Source organism: Brienomyrus brachyistius, chromosome 15 (assembly GCF_023856365.1).
Source record: "Brienomyrus brachyistius isolate T26 chromosome 15, BBRACH_0.4, whole genome shotgun sequence".
NCBI classification, from domain to species: Eukaryota; Metazoa; Chordata; class Actinopteri; order Osteoglossiformes; family Mormyridae; genus Brienomyrus; species Brienomyrus brachyistius.
The window spans coordinates 12181151-12196696 of record NC_064547.1 but is presented as its reverse complement, the minus strand read 5'-3'; the positions used below and the strand labels follow the sequence as shown (position 1 = coordinate 12196696).

The 15546-nt window shown below is 42.8% G+C and overlaps 1 protein-coding gene across 2 annotated transcripts; it reads right to left on the bottom strand.

Annotated features, from left to right (window-relative positions):
* Positions 1-9074: 9074 nt before the first annotated feature.
* Positions 9075-14604, bottom strand: aoc1 (amine oxidase copper containing 1). Of its 2 annotated transcripts, none has more exons than XM_048976875.1 (5): positions 14472-14604; positions 12754-14298; positions 11645-11933; positions 10865-10997; positions 9075-9811 (listed from the first exon to the last, which is right to left on the bottom strand). In XM_048976875.1, the coding sequence occupies exons 2-5, from the start codon at positions 14288-14290 to the stop codon at positions 9542-9544; spliced, it is 2229 nt and encodes a 742-aa protein (XP_048832832.1). In that variant the 5' UTR covers positions 14291-14298; positions 14472-14604; the 3' UTR covers positions 9075-9541. The 2 variants fall into 2 exon arrangements, with proteins under 2 accessions (XP_048832832.1, XP_048832831.1); XM_048976874.1 differs by having other exon boundaries at positions 14476-14603.
* Positions 14605-15546: the final 942 nt, after the last annotated feature.

Below are 15546 nucleotides of genomic sequence, written 5' to 3'. Positions count from 1 at the left end.
ATATGTTGTACAATAAAAACACGTTTGAACAAGCTTAGTGAAATGTTTAATTTCTGTTTCTGATATTTAGTTCTGTAGTTCTGATAATTTGTTGTTTTACATTTGTATATTTTTGGGATTATTTTGGACTTTTAGTAGGCTGGTTTGGTGTTTTACTAATCCTCGTCGGGAACTGGGGAGAGAATCACAAAAATATTTAATTATTTGAGTCCAGCAGCAGTAATTTCATAATGCCAACTTTGGATATTTGAACTCCAAATATCAATCTGTGCTTAGAAAATTGAACTGATAAACGTTACAGGGATCGTACTTTGAACAATATGTGGTTGCTGTACTGCAGGGGCGTCAGAAGCATTTTGAATGTGGGGGGACACACTGGCATAAAACTAATATTTTATGCTAAGTGGGGGGGTCCAAGCGAATAATTATGAAATGTGAGTGGGACACGTCCCCCTCAGATTTAATGGCGGCGCCGCCCATTCTGTACTGGCAGCAATTGTTGTGCTGTGAGGAAATCCAGTAAGATATAAAGAATAATAAAAAACTAGGCGATGCCACATTTTAATATACATTTTGTATATTTACCGCGAACTTTGGAGAACGTTCCGCGAACCGTACAGTTTCTCAAAAACTAACGTTCCGGGAACGTTAAGAAAACTTCCCTGAACTATGTTAGTGGAACGTTCGCTTAAGTGATCTTGGGAACGTTCCTGCACCGCTCTGCGAACGTTCCACGAACCGAAAATTGTTTGCTGGGTTGCTTTGAAGAAGGTGACAGAGTAGGCCCAAATTTCGTCGGGCCCAGTGACTTACCACCTACAACCCCCTTGTGTTTACAGACACGTTTCATGTGTTCCTGCTCAAGTCCGTCCATTACAGTCTTGCCCCTCCCTCTGCTAGATCTGTGGATACCCCCTTCTAGGTGATGAGGTTTATGCTGTCCGTGACCTGCTGGAATCTCGCCACCGACGAAGCCAACTCAAGTATCTGGCTGACTGGGGAAACATACTTAATGCAGACTTAAATACACAAGGCTAATGACAGCAACTCGAAACAGCTGATCACGCTGGGATTCCACACGAGGGGGCGTGGCACATGGGAGGGTCGGACAAGTGGGGCATGACATAACTTGATTTTCAAATTAGATATTAAAGTTGAACAGCCTAAAACAAAAGTTCCTTTCTTTGATTAAAACCTAATACTTATAGTCGCAAATAGATAATAGTCTGCGTTGAATAAAGGGTTTAAATCCACCCTCGAACTAAAAAATACAAATCCGTTATAATGTGTACATGCCTTCAGGTAGCATTTTAGTATTGGCTCCCAAACACCTTTAAAATTGGGCTACAGTAAAGTGTGAAAAGGAACAGCAGCATGCAATGGAAGCTAGCATTTTACTCAATATGATAGTTATGCATTTGTAATGCACTTGAAATGCTAATTTCCTCGAAGCAAAAAAAGATTTTTAAATTGATTATTACATCTTAATACACAAAATTCTAGTTCGGCTATTTTGGTATATTATGAAATACATGTCAAAACAGGTAAGCTAGTTCAAAACCTAATTCCAAGTATAAATGTATCCCAAGATCTGTCTCTAAGCAGTAAGCAGCGAGTATCACAGCTTTATCCATCCATCCAGCCTCCAACTCCTAGATACGAGAAGTACGCCTATCACCAAGTACACACACACGTAAGTAGGCTTATTCATACACACAATTATATACTATGGACGATGTAAAAGTACAGATTAGCCCAGCTGTGTGTCTTGCTGGAGGAATGTGGAATGTCAAGAAGAAATCCGCACAAAACAAGGAGCATGACGCACAAAACAGAGGAATACCCCAGATAGGATACCAGTGCACGACAGGGCATTCACACGCATACAGTCACACACTATGGGCAACACAGAAACACTGGTTCACATATACTAACTATACTAACGTTTACCGAAGGGGCCCGCATCCCAGTCGGCAATATTTACCAAGAGGAAACGGGGGTAAAAACGATGTCGTATATATAATTTAAAAGAAAAGGAAGGTCATGAGAAATCCAAAATGATACCTTCACACGCGAGGAACGTCGGAATGGTGTTTAACTTGCCAATAGCAATTAAGCAAAGTAACCAAGGAGGGGTTCCGGAGAATGCAACTACCTGGCAAAAGCGGCGAAAGTCGCGATGCTTCACGAAAAAATCAAAACCTCTCACCGGTCTAAGATTCATGACTTCCACACCCCTTCCCACCAATCGAGCATCTGCATCTCGAGTAGGTGCACTGCTCTTGAACGGTTTGAAAGTAGCATAACTCAGAGATATGACGTCAAACACAGAACAGATGCCAGATTCTACTCTGCTACCGGCAGGGAAAAAAAAAGAAATAAGACCAAATGTTGCTAACTGAATTACCTAACTCTCCAAATCCAAACTAATTTATTATTTATTTTCGGGGGGAGGGGCTTGGTGTCTTATCGATCCTATCTATGAAGATCAGATGCTTCCATCGGTTCATTTCAGATTGAGAAGATCTCCTGGAACTGCATTCATCCGGCTGTAGTGACCAGAAAGGCCGTAATGTCTACGAGACTTTGTCTCAGCTGCTGCGGGTTATTTTCAGCGTTGCATAATAGCACCGGGATAGCTGACATACCAAAAGTGACACGTCGAACCCGAATGCGTGTCACCGTAGACAGTCACCGTGCATGCACGCTGCTGTATGCTCTTTGGTAAACCCCGAAACTATAAGAAGTCCTGCACCATCACCGTAACAGAGTATGCGGCGGAGTAGTCTACCGCTTGCTGTCTGCCAGTCTTTTCCCTCAGTTAATTAGAACAAAACCAAGCTAAGTGGAATTAATATATAATTCGTCTGTAGTCTTCAATATTTGAAATTATTTATGCAATGCAAGAACATAACATACATACATTACTTAATTTTAAATCTCAATGTATTTATGACCTTATCATTTCAGTTTTGCGCGTGATACTTCTCTGTGCATTATTGATTCCAATAATTACTGTATTATGGTACTGAAATCTGCACAAGACAGAATTAGCCTATAATAGCTATACTAGCAGCAAGTGGCAAAGATATATCTTTCTATGTATGTATTAGGCTAAATCTATATACAAAAATAACCAAAACAGGGATTATTGTGTGTTTAAGCCTTGAAAACAGCTGAATTTTATCTTAGTCTGGTAAACATTCATTCAGAAAACAAATAAAACATAAATACATAAACAAACAAGCAAACAAATAACAATAAATAAAGAAATGAAGTTAAAAACATAAGCCATTCTCATTCCCGGTACATGTTTCTACCTATGATTACAGTCTAATAAAATCATCATAAGGGTCGAGAATAAACCCAATTGCACCAGCCTGTTATTGTCACGGTACCACACTCTCGTAATGGAAAGTGGAAAATGGGGCACAGTTCACAGTGTAAAACTGCAGAGTAGACGTTTGAGACGCTTGGCTCCATACACCTTCATTTTCCATACCCAGTGGTCATCTGCTGTAGATGGCTTAACAAATGCATGGTTGTTCCCTGCCTTCATGAAGTTTAATTTTAAGTGCAGACAAGACATTAAGCCTAACAGTTTCTAAATGAAAAAGGGAATGTGCATGTTAGTTCTGCACTGACTAACACATGCATTAATATATCTTTAATCTAATGCTGCAAACACTTAAAAAAAAAACAAAAAAAACATCATCTTCCGGACAGTGGGAAAGTGTGAGTTTCCCACGAACGAGTTCTATAAGGGAGCTCAAAGAAACTAAAAGAGAACATAAAACTATACGCAAACAGAGAAGGCCATGTAACCAGGCAGCGATTTGCCTTTCACCAGGCGCACAAATGAAATATAAGTACTAAATGCAGCTTACTATCAGACAGAAAACCTTTTAGGGATACGGACATTGTACGGAACACAGGACTGGTATGGCAAACCTCACTGCCAGCGCTGTGTCACTATGCGATTGACAGACCGTACTGGAAAGAGCCCTCCTGTCCTTAAGCACTGTAAAATGGCCTTATAAAGACCTGGACAACATGTCACTCTTGCTTAAGATTGTCTGTTATGTCCTGCCCGTCATGTCTGCCTGACCCTCCTAGCTCCTCCCCTAATGTGGCCCTGATTAAGTATTCTGATGGGAAATTCAATTTTCGTTGTATATTTGATTGCACTTCATCACAAAGGGGCTTCCAAAATGCAAATGAAATGTGGGATAATTACAATGTGTGAAAAGCACTGCATCTCAAGCAAGGTGTAAATCCTGTGCCATCATCTGCTCTGGTTTTCAGATTATTGTCTAATACATTCTGTGCAGTGCTGTGAAAATGCTGCCATGTGCAACTCGTGTACAGCTTTCATTGACGGAGTTGTGGATCATTTTGCTCGGCATCTGTAAAGCAGAGGCAGCTGTTCCGTAGAAGTAGAGGAGGTAGTAGCCTACTTAAAATTAAAAACAGAACAACCCAGGATGGGGTACCAACATATTTCAGGGCACACTCACACACCTATAGGTAATTTGGCAACTCCAATTAGCCTCAGAATGTTTTTAGACTGTGGGGAGAAACTGGAGGCAACCCCACGACAACATGGGGAGAACCTACAAACTCCTCACATAGAACCCTGGCAAAGATTTGAAACTAGCTCCCAGAGTTATGAGGCAACAGTGCTAACCACTGCACCACCATGCTGCCTCGTAAAATGTATCTTCTTATGTAATTTTTTTAGCCACTAGTTGCCAGGGCTGATCAATCCTATCGGTGACATAGGCAGCGGCCTAATATGCCAACTTCTAAGGGGGTGCTGACTTGCCAACCAGTTTCACTTTGCCTGGGACAGGGGTCGCTGGTGGTGATGCTCATCTAGGGCGCCACATTGGCAAGGACCATTACTGCCAACCACCACTGTTGTAGATATAATTTAATATTCTGCTTTTACAAACATATTTTTCAACATATCTAGTCTAGCCATAATGCTGTTCACTAAGCCAAGTTCCCACCGTACTTTTCAAAGAATTCCAAAAGTTCTTTCTCAGTTTGCTGGCAACTCCAGTTTCCCCCCACTGTCCAAAGACATGCTGAGGCTGATTGGAGTTACTATATTGCCCGTAGGAGTACATGTGTGAATGAATGGTGTGTGAGTGTGCCCTGCGATGGGCTGGCCCCCCCTCCTGGGTTGTTCCCTGCCTCGTGCCCATAGCTTCCGAGGTAGGCTCCTTACCCACCTCGACTCAGAAGGATAAGCGGTTTGGAAAATGGATGGTTTGATGGTTTGTTGCAAATCCTTCAGATCGGCCACTAGATGGCAGCATTCACCGCTATATTTTCTTAACATTTTGTGCATTTTTGTTGGAATCTCAACGCCTACAGCGGGCTAGTGGAAAAAAAGTCAGACATTTTCTCTTGAAATTCAAAAATATCCAATAAACGTATTCTGAACACCCGTAATTCTCACTTCTATCATTTATTTCCAAGGCTCTTTTTTAAGCAAGTTTTTAAAAATCGTTTTTTTAAATGCCATATTCAAATTTTTATCAATTATATGAGATTTCTTGTCTGCTGACACCACACATTTATCATCCATTCGAGAACACATTTGCAAGCCAATGCATCAACCTTTTATTTTATTTTAATTGGACATTTGTGACTTTGCTGCTGACTTTATCTGCCATTTTCTTGTATGCCCCAAGAGCAAATCGATTTCTGAAATTTTGGAAGAGAAGTGAAAGCACTGGGACATCCCTCTTAATGATTCTGCAAGCCAAAGCTACACAGATTGAGGAGAAAAGTTTATTGACTCCATACAGAAGACCATTGGAGCAGTTTTCTTTCCCCATTGAAGGCAGTTTTCTGGCATCAGCAAATATTAGCTTATGGATATCAAGAGCTCTGAAGTTGTATCCCACTTTGTTAGCTGTCTTGCATGCTGTGTTGACATTTCGATTCAGTCAACAAAATGCATGAAATAGGCTATTCAATCTGGAACACCTTGAGCTGCAGAAACAACCTCTTAAAAATACTTTTGTGGCGTGATGATACCTGGAGAAAAATGAAGCTCACCTCTCCCTCATAGCTAGGAACTCCACCTGAGTCTGGAATTCAAATACCAAGTTCAGAAATGTTAATCCTCTTCTGCGTTTTATTCCATGGTGGCTTTCTGAGTAATGGACTCTTAAAACAACACAATACAGTTTAATGGGTCACAAACGGTACTGATTTACATCATTTTGTAAATTTTACAGTCATGTCATACCCACACTGGAGAAATAAAAAAAATATGTTCTTAGCATTATTCCCAGTACTTATCTGAAATACAAAGTGTAATTGTTTGTAAAATATTTAGGCCTGACGTTCTTCCCTTTGTAGTGTACTTGTACCTGTGTATACTTATTTATTAGACTAAAGTTATCTTCTGTGCTAATCTCTGTCCATTTTGTAATCCCCTTTCATCTCTCTCCTCTGGACCAATAATTTTTCTTAATCTCAAAATTTATCTTTCTTCCATAGGCATGTAATTTGTTGTATTTTTACAGTTTAATTGCTTATTTTTGTTTCCAATTGACTCATTAAATTGCCTATTATTCTGCTAAACAATTATATGTTGACTTAGTGTATCGTGCTCCTTATGTACTGTAACTGAGAAAGTTATGCTATATACAGCTGTTTGTCTGGTTTGGTTACGAATAAGAGAATGTGCTTTGGTCATATGTGCTCAGCCATCAACTGAGATTAAGCTGTTTACAGAAGTGCCATTGTCTATAAATCCATCCATGCACCCATCTTGTAACCGTTTATCTTGATCAGGGTCTCAGGGGGTTTGGAACCCATCCTGGGTTGCATAAGACTGGGGTACACATACGACTAGGTGGCAGTCCCCTAAATTCAGTCCCAGTATTTCTGTCATTACCCAAGCTCGTTTCCAGACCGCTGTCAAGGCGAATGAGTCAGTTTCATCTGTACTGTACACAGCATGTCTTAGCACAAAAGATTGAAAAAAATTGAAGCGTTTTTTTAATGTCACAGAGATTCGCAGGGCTATGTTTGATCTGAAATGCACACCAGACTAAATCTTCCTGGCATAAGCCCATCCATCCATCTTCTAACCATGTCTCCTGGTCAAGCCTATGGACACAAGTGATATGTTACAGTAAGTACCCAAATGGATGTTTCAGTGAAAACTGCCACAAGGATGTGCAGGAGAAATGAAAAAAGTGAATCCAATTAATATTAAAAACTCATCAAGAGTGTTGTTATTTAAATCAGTATAGACAATAAAATATTAAACGTTTCAGGCTGAACAGCACTAAATAAAAATATTCACGGGTATTTGAAAAATGAGCACTTTAGATTTCAAAACTACAATTTTTAAAGATGACCTAGTAAAGATGCCGGCAGGACACTGAAATAATAAAACGCGGAACGATCGGTTTACTGCTTTCATAAATCATACTGTGGTATGGATTTATTTCTACAAATGATGTTCACCACGTATGAAACGTACTGTAGGAACCATAAAATAGATTTTTTTATCTCTCTCTGCCCCGAAATAACGTTTTGAGAGAAATAGTAGCCCACAGTCTCCGTAGAATTTAGTGGCTGCACCAGCGAGTAGTTCGGGGACTTCCAGGTCCGTTTCGAGTGCTGGAATGAGGGGTGAGTCCGAACTATGTAGCTAAGTTGGAGGAGGTGGGTGATATTTTTATTTGTTTATATTCGTTTATTTATTGCGGGAAGATGTCGATCGCATCCGGTTCGGCTGATAACACTGCTAAATAACTGGTGGTTGTACGGGCTTACAGGTGTAGCGCCTCTAGGATCACAGAATTCGGTATAATACAGGCACATGAAGCTGGTCTGCCAGCAATATTTCATTAATGTTGCTGGTCCACAGAACTAGAACGCAACATGCATGCATTATGCTGGTGTTTTCTGCAGGGGAGGAAGGGTAGTCGTTTATGTATTTGGGCTTATATTGTGATCGTTCAAAGTTCTTAGCAAACTTTACCAGTTTATCAGGTGGTGGCAGCAATTTTACCATTAGCTACGGTCCGCTTCTTACAGTAAGATGCGGTGACCCCCTCATAGCAATGCACGGACAGACAATGCTCTTTGGCTAATTGTATTTTAAAATTTCCGTATAAATACTATTCGAAATTATTAACATGCTACGTCTTTTGGGGAAGATATCTGAATGAAATATAAATACGCAATCTCTGTTATAGTCTTTTTGATGTTCTTAGGACTAATCGAAAACATCTGGTCCTGTCTGTTTACATCAACATGTAATTTTAAACAAACTCCTTTCTGCGTCCAGGCTGACAGACAATCCGTACGCTTCGTTTATTTCCCCGTTTTCTGGTGCGGTTTCCCGGAGCAACCCGGCAGGTAAATCCTGGATTGTCTGTGAGCCGGTTCCGGCCAGAAGGTCGGAGGGGGGCGGGAGTTTGCTTAAGCAGCCCAGTCTTGTTCTGGGGCGTTAAAGCATTCCCGGAAAGCCTGGTGGGATCCAGGAGCCGGACGGTGGCTCATTTGAAAGCCCCGCATCCGGCATGCTCGGAAGCTGTAACCCTTGTCCATGGTGATTCAGGCACTCACTTACTCCGACAAGGTAGCAAGCGTGACCGTGATAACAACACCAGAGAAATAAACGGTCCGCGAAGTCTGCTACATTTGTATTAGACTGTATGCATCGATTTCCGCTACAGGCTTATCTTTTTTTAATTATTTCCCACTTTAAATACATTATATGCTTCTTAGATGAAGAATGTTGCTTGTGTGGATTAACATGTTTTGGAAATGGTTGAAAAACTTAAATGGTGTATGCTTGAAATGATAATTGTTCATCGATAATATAATGGCTATTTTTATATTAAATGGCTCACTGTATACAGAATATAAATTTTAATTAAAAAATATCATGTACTACTGAGGACAATGCAGTATATCAAACAATTGGTCATTTGTGTCAGTTCCCCCTCCAAGCATCAATGCCTTCACCATTACAGCAGTCATTAGAAATAAACTTTGAAATGTGCATGAATAAAGATACGTGCAAAAAGAAATTCTCCACAGTAATTTATTTAAACACCAAATGAGCATTTTGTAAACCAATACAATACCAATACCAATGGGAAATCAGTACAGATATGTAAAATTTAGTACAACAAGTTGTGATGGATGTTTTGCTTCTTTCACAGAATGTAGATGAAGTTTGCATTACAAAAAACAAAACAGAGCCCTGTATCATGAAGCTGGATAACTTGTTGGATTTAAGGTAGTCTGGGTTAAATGTAAGTGAACATAAGATAATCAGAAGTCCATTTAAACTGGGTTACCTTAAATTTGATAAGTTATCTATCTAACCAAGAAATCTTCCCTTGTGATACAGGTCCCAGAACTCAACACACAGAGCCTGGAAAGTATTTACATCTGAGCTTGAGCTGAGTTTGATTCCAGCAGATTCAGTCCAGCATAATTTACGGTTTAGATATTTGTGGTTCCCTTATAGGACGTCTGGAGGACTCGCAGCTCAGATTCCGACGTATGTGCCATTGTAGAAAAAAGGTTTGTCTGAGACACAGTGACCTACAGTCTCAGAGGTCCATCGCTGCACTTCTGGCTTGCCCTCTTTACCGGGCCGCACGATGACCGTATTACGGGAGAGGAGGGATGGGTCCTCGTCGAAGAAGTTGAAGGGCCGCAGGAAGAAGCCCACGGCATTGCCGGGTGTGGCCGTATTGGGGATGTCTTCCGAATGTGGGATGTGCAGGAAGCCTACAGTCACCCAGGCAACGAGGTCCTGTCGGAAAACACATGGTCTCAGTCCAGAACACATGTCTGGATCCAATCAAATCATTTTCTTGGTTACCATTCTGTTTCAGGTTATGAGGGATTATCTGTCTGAGATGTATATGGGTAAGGCGTTAAAATCAGGGTTAGGGTTTATTTGGGCTATTTTCACAGATCCAAGTTTCACATTCATACATGAGAGTGAGAAAATGGCACTGGAAAAGATGCCAGACCAAGACCAAGTGGTGATCAGGCAATGCAATAGATGGCTTTTTTATTTTGAAGGAGTTCAGGAGACAAAAGGGGTCTTGTGTGTGTGTGCGTGTCTGTGTGTCTGTGTGTATAAGATCTGGACACACCTACTGAAATTCATTTGTTTTTCAACACCTCAAAGTTAAATAGTAAGTTATTATCTTGTGAATAAAGAAAGAGATGGAGTGCTGTGACCTGCCTCCTCACAATCCCCTGACCTAAACCCTATAAAGTTGGTTTCGGATGAGTTTGATCGAAAAGTAAGAGCAAGGTAGCCAACTTAGTGCCCAGAACTTGTGGAAACTCCTTCAGGACTGTTGGAGAAACATTCTAGAAGCTGGTTGAAAGAATGCCAAGAGTCTACAATGGCTTTATCAAAGCAAAAGGGAGCTATTTTGAAGAGCCTTCATACATTTGAAAAAAATTTGAGATGTTGAACATTTCTCTTGGTCATTACAATATTTGATATGTATTACTCCATTGCCTTGAGTTCTATACGATGGTCACACGATGTTTAAAATCACTTCAATCACACACCCTGGCCTCTCTGAAGCTTTGTCACACAGTAACGGAACTTTTCGACCTGGTCTATGATTCATTGTTTGAAGGAGAGGGTTGTTTACATTAACAAGCAGCTGTGACTAATGGCCAATGAGTGAATGCACATTTATAATTAAATGTATGTAGATTTATTTAGCAGTTGTGACTATAAATTGAACGATGTTCGAAAAGTGACTCAGGATATGATTTGACCACTTCTAAACCTGGCTGGAAAGAGTGATAATGTGTTTCACGGTGACACCCAGCTTGCCTGGTTGACAATGTCTTCATTGTTGCGCAGGTAATCCTCAAAGGATACCACAGGCTCCCAGGGGTCATTCTGAGTGTAGATGCTGCTGCTGGTTGCCTCACTGTCCTTGTGCCTCGTCACTGCCAGGGGATACCTGCATAAAAAATGTAGTTTGAACCGGTCCATAGCCTGAAATAAATTTACAAAAGTACCAATTGGTTCCTCTCTGTAGATATTACCAATGCTCTTTTTAAGCAGGTGGGGGGGGGGGGGGGGACAAAATACCAAGTGGATTGAAACTCATTTTACAACTACCTGGCTAAGTGTCTGGTCTGGAGTGATTAAAATTTTAGGGGGGGTCAAGCCCATTATTTTACTACATGGCTGCACGCCTGGATTTGGAGTATAGTACATTCATAATATGGATTTACTGTGTCACCCTCATAGTACAGATAGTATTCAGAATGTTCCAATGCTCAAGCACCACACTGTCAGAAAAAAAGAGCACGAATTTGTACCTTTGCTTGTCACTGGGGCACAGCTATAGGTAAGTGTACCTTTTAGTCTAATTTAAGGTACAGAAATGGACTCTGAGGAGCATCCCAAAGGTACAAGCAACGTTAATATACCCCAATGGTGCAAGAATGTATTTCTGTATCTTAGAAGGTACAGTTACCCTTGAGGGTACAGCCTCAGTGCCAAGTAAAGGTACAAATTGGTGTTTTTTCTGATAGTGTGATAATACTTGCCAGGCCCCAGTATTCAGATTGCCTGGCTAGTAGAAGCCCCGGATGGCCATACCGAGACCAGCTGATGCCGTTTTCCTCCTGCCAGCCTCGGGGCAGTACGCTGTGGGCGTGGGAGTTGAACTGGATGCGATAGCCCTTCTTGTGACCCCATTTGTTAGACTCGTTGGGGTTGTAGAAGTGCAGGTAGCGTGGCATCTTCTTTCCGAAGCGGAACGCGGCACTTCGCTCCGTGGGTCGTTGCGTGCGCACGAGCCGCGACTGCATGATGGTGTGGTTGGGGCTCCACGGGTTGGTGAAGTTCTCAAACTTCAGGCTCATCGTCTCGAAGCTGTTTTCCCGGCCTGAGCAGATGCAGCCATTTTAGATTAAGCTGGGGCAATTTATACGGTATGTGAAAATAGTCTGGGTTTTAATCACATGGTCATTAATTTAAATTTTGTCAGTGGAATAATTTAAGTAAAAAATTTACGTATTATTATTGTTATTATTCAGTTATTTATTATTATTCAGTTTATTTGTGGCATTTCTAGCATAACATCTCGTAAAATTCTAATCATATGTAGAGATAAAAGTATTATGTATGGTTATTATCCATCCATCCATTTTCCAAACTGCTTATCCTACTGGGTCGCGGGGGGTCCGGAGCCTATCCCGGAAGCAATGAGCACGAGGCAGGGAACAACCCAGGATGGGGGGCCAGCCGATCGCAGGGCACACTCACACACCATTCACACACGCACCTATGGGGAATTTAGCAAGTCCAATTAGCCTCAGCATGTTTTTGGACTGTGAAGGGAAACCAGAGTACCTGGAGGAAACCCCACGACGACATGGGGAGAACATGCAAACTCCACACACGTGACCCAGGCGGAGACACGAACCCAGGTCCCAGCGGTGTGAGGCAACAGTGCTAACCACTGCACCACCATGCCGCCCCATGGGTGTTATAAATATGGATATAAATATATCTGCATACATTTTAGCAGTTCACATGTCCCAGCTTTTCCCCAACAAAGTCAAGGAAACTGGGTGCAGAAATTGATTATGTAGTAGGGTTTTTTCTCTATTTTATCATGTTTGACTTTTCTAAAGGTTGCAGTTACCTTTTTTGGGGTAAAATAACGCCTTATTCCAGGTTATGCTGATAGCCCCAAAGCTTACCAGAAATGTCCAGGTCCACCTTGTAATGAATAAGATGAGTGTGCAGGTTGCCCAGCACATAGCTGTAGACCTTGTTCCCATAGTGAAGCCCTTCCTGCGTGAAAAACGTGGCGTGGATGTAGCCAGTGGCGCTGACCCGTGACTCCATCACCCCGTTCTGGTAGAAGTAGAAGTCCCAGATGTAATCGTAGTTGTAGACTGTAGACGTGGTCCGGATCACCAAGACATGGTTTTCCAGACCCCCGAAGAAGTTGTAGCCTCCATGGAAGTTGCTGTTGAAGTGTCGCCTGAGGGGCATGGCGGTGGTCATCTCGAAAATGCAGAGCGCATTCTTGTGCAGCACTGGTTTGTCCGTGTCGTAGTAGTGGTGAAGGTCCAGGAAGGTAGCTATTTCGGGACAGTCGATCCCCGGGGCCAGCTCGTAGGTCACGGTGCCCATGGCCCAACCAGCATCAATGTACTTGGTCTGCATGGCCGCCGGGGTGTGCCCCGAGTAGAAGGCAATGGCCTCCTGCAGGCTGATTTCATAGGCGATCCTCTCGCCATTGAAGCGAAGGTCGAAAATCTGGAGTCCAGCAGAGGAGCGCACTCGGTAGGCGAAGGACCAACCGGCATACTCCACAAAGTTCTTGTCCACGCGGTAGCGTCGCCCCTGTGGCTCTACCAGTTTTGGCCCATGGATGTCCGTCGGTGTGTTGCTGCGGCCACGTGGGATGTAAGTAGAATACAGGTCCTGCTCGTCGTGCTCCGGGAGCTTCAGTTTCAGCAGGTCGCCATTGTCGTAGCGCTCGACCAGGTCGTCCACGCTGTCAAAGTACTGCCCGTTGTACCACACTTTCTCCACTGTCCAGTTTTCTGGGTCCAGGTCACGGTGGTTGATGAGGACCTCGAAGCCCACCGGGTGGATGAAGTACCCTTCCACGAACTTCTGCAGCATTATCCAGGTCCTTCTTTCACCCGAGGCTAGTCCCCGGGGAGCAATGTCAGAAAAGGTCAGACAGCGGTCAGTACAGTTATTGAAAGTGAAACCCGTGCTCTCCTCAAGTAGTTGGTGCGCCTTGGCAGTAATCTTCTTCAACATGGCATCCAAGTATGCGTACTCCACCAAGGAAATTGGCCGTGATTCAAATTTGATTGGCCGGTTGCTCCTGAAGGTCCTGACCTGGTAGGAGTTGGGGAATGGCAGCGGCCCCACAATGTACTCGGTGATGTTGGGCTGCAGCTGCCGGCCAAACTGAACCACGACCCGGGCCTGGCGGGGGGGTTTGGCATGGCCCCGGTCTAGCGCCCGTAGTGCCTCCTCTTTTCGGGGCAGCTGCAGCTCGATCAGCAGGATGCTGTTCTTCTTCAGCTCCTTGCCCTTGGCTGGCGAGAGGCCCAGCTCCTTACGGGACGATAGGTAGTCACGTACTACACGCATCTCCTCGGAGGTGAGGTCGGCGAAGATGGAGGACCCGTGGTGAGCCCATTCCCGCGATCGGGGGTTGGCGGCTGAGGCATTTATTATAACCGCGAGCAGCAAGCAGAAGAACAACATGTCCACACCTGCAGAGACAGGCACGGCTTGATATCGACTCCCCCAGCTCCAAACACACTGACTGCATCTGCCTAAACCCCCCCCCTCATAATTTTGTTTTTAATCTGTTTTATGAATATAAAAAAATGCAAAAAAATCATGATTGCTACAAAGCCAAAGCCGGTTTTTGGTGGAGATGTACCTACGTGTTTTGCAGCGTGCTGCTTCTTCTGCTTACTGGTATTCTTTTGTGTTTTTGTAGCTGTTCACTCCCTCTTCTGATTCCCTGCTGGAGCACAGTGAAGATGATATGTTCTGGAGCTGTATTTAACAGCTCCCCCTCCCCCCGCCTTTTCCCAGAGTTTGTGATTGGAGAGTAGCGCATCATAAAATGATGAAATTCGCAAGCCTCGTTATAAATCATTAAACCACATCATCTGCCAATTTTCCTGGAAAATGTCACGACCTTGTTTGATTGAATTACCTTCTGAAATGGGGAATACATTAGCCGTGAAAAGTACTCGCAGAGACCTGGGTTGAATTGGGTATATTTTGGGAAAACATATTCACAGAGAAAAATGGCTATTGAACAGCTAATGTTCTGACAGTAATATTCTTAATAACAAAAAAATCCTGGCCCAGTGTCTCTCCAGCTGTAAACATTTCAGTTAAGCACTTTTGCATAATTAATTAAGCATTATCTGAAATAATTGACCAGCATTTGATTATAATTAAATTTGATTGTACATGATTCAATATCAATATAATCATATAGTTGCAAAAAAATACTGGAGTAAGATTCTTTTCGCAGTGGTTAATTAATCGCATCGAAGATAGATCAACCTGGATGGGATGAAGACCAAAAGGCAGCTTTTGTGAGCGTGTTTTTCCCCTCTACAGGCTGCTGGATGCATTGCAGGGAGAGTAATATTCTTTGGTTGGATGGAGGCTGAGCCCCCCGAGGACCCCCCAACATGGGATGCACCCCGGTTTGCTCTTCACCTCTCTTGGAGCATGCCAGAGAGCTGAACTTAGCACTTGCTTATCATCTTTACTACGCAGACCTTGTGCCCAGCTGTAGGGGGATGGGGTGGAGTGAACGTTGTGACAGAAAGGGAAAGATCACACCCCTAGCTAGTGGTCTTTGCTGTGACTTTACGCGACCATCGATAATCGCTCTATGGGCTTTGCTGCTAAACTCAGTCATAGCCTGCCACTAATATGTGTTTTGTTTAGAAGAAAGTACACTACCAGTCAAGTTTTTGCACACACTGAGA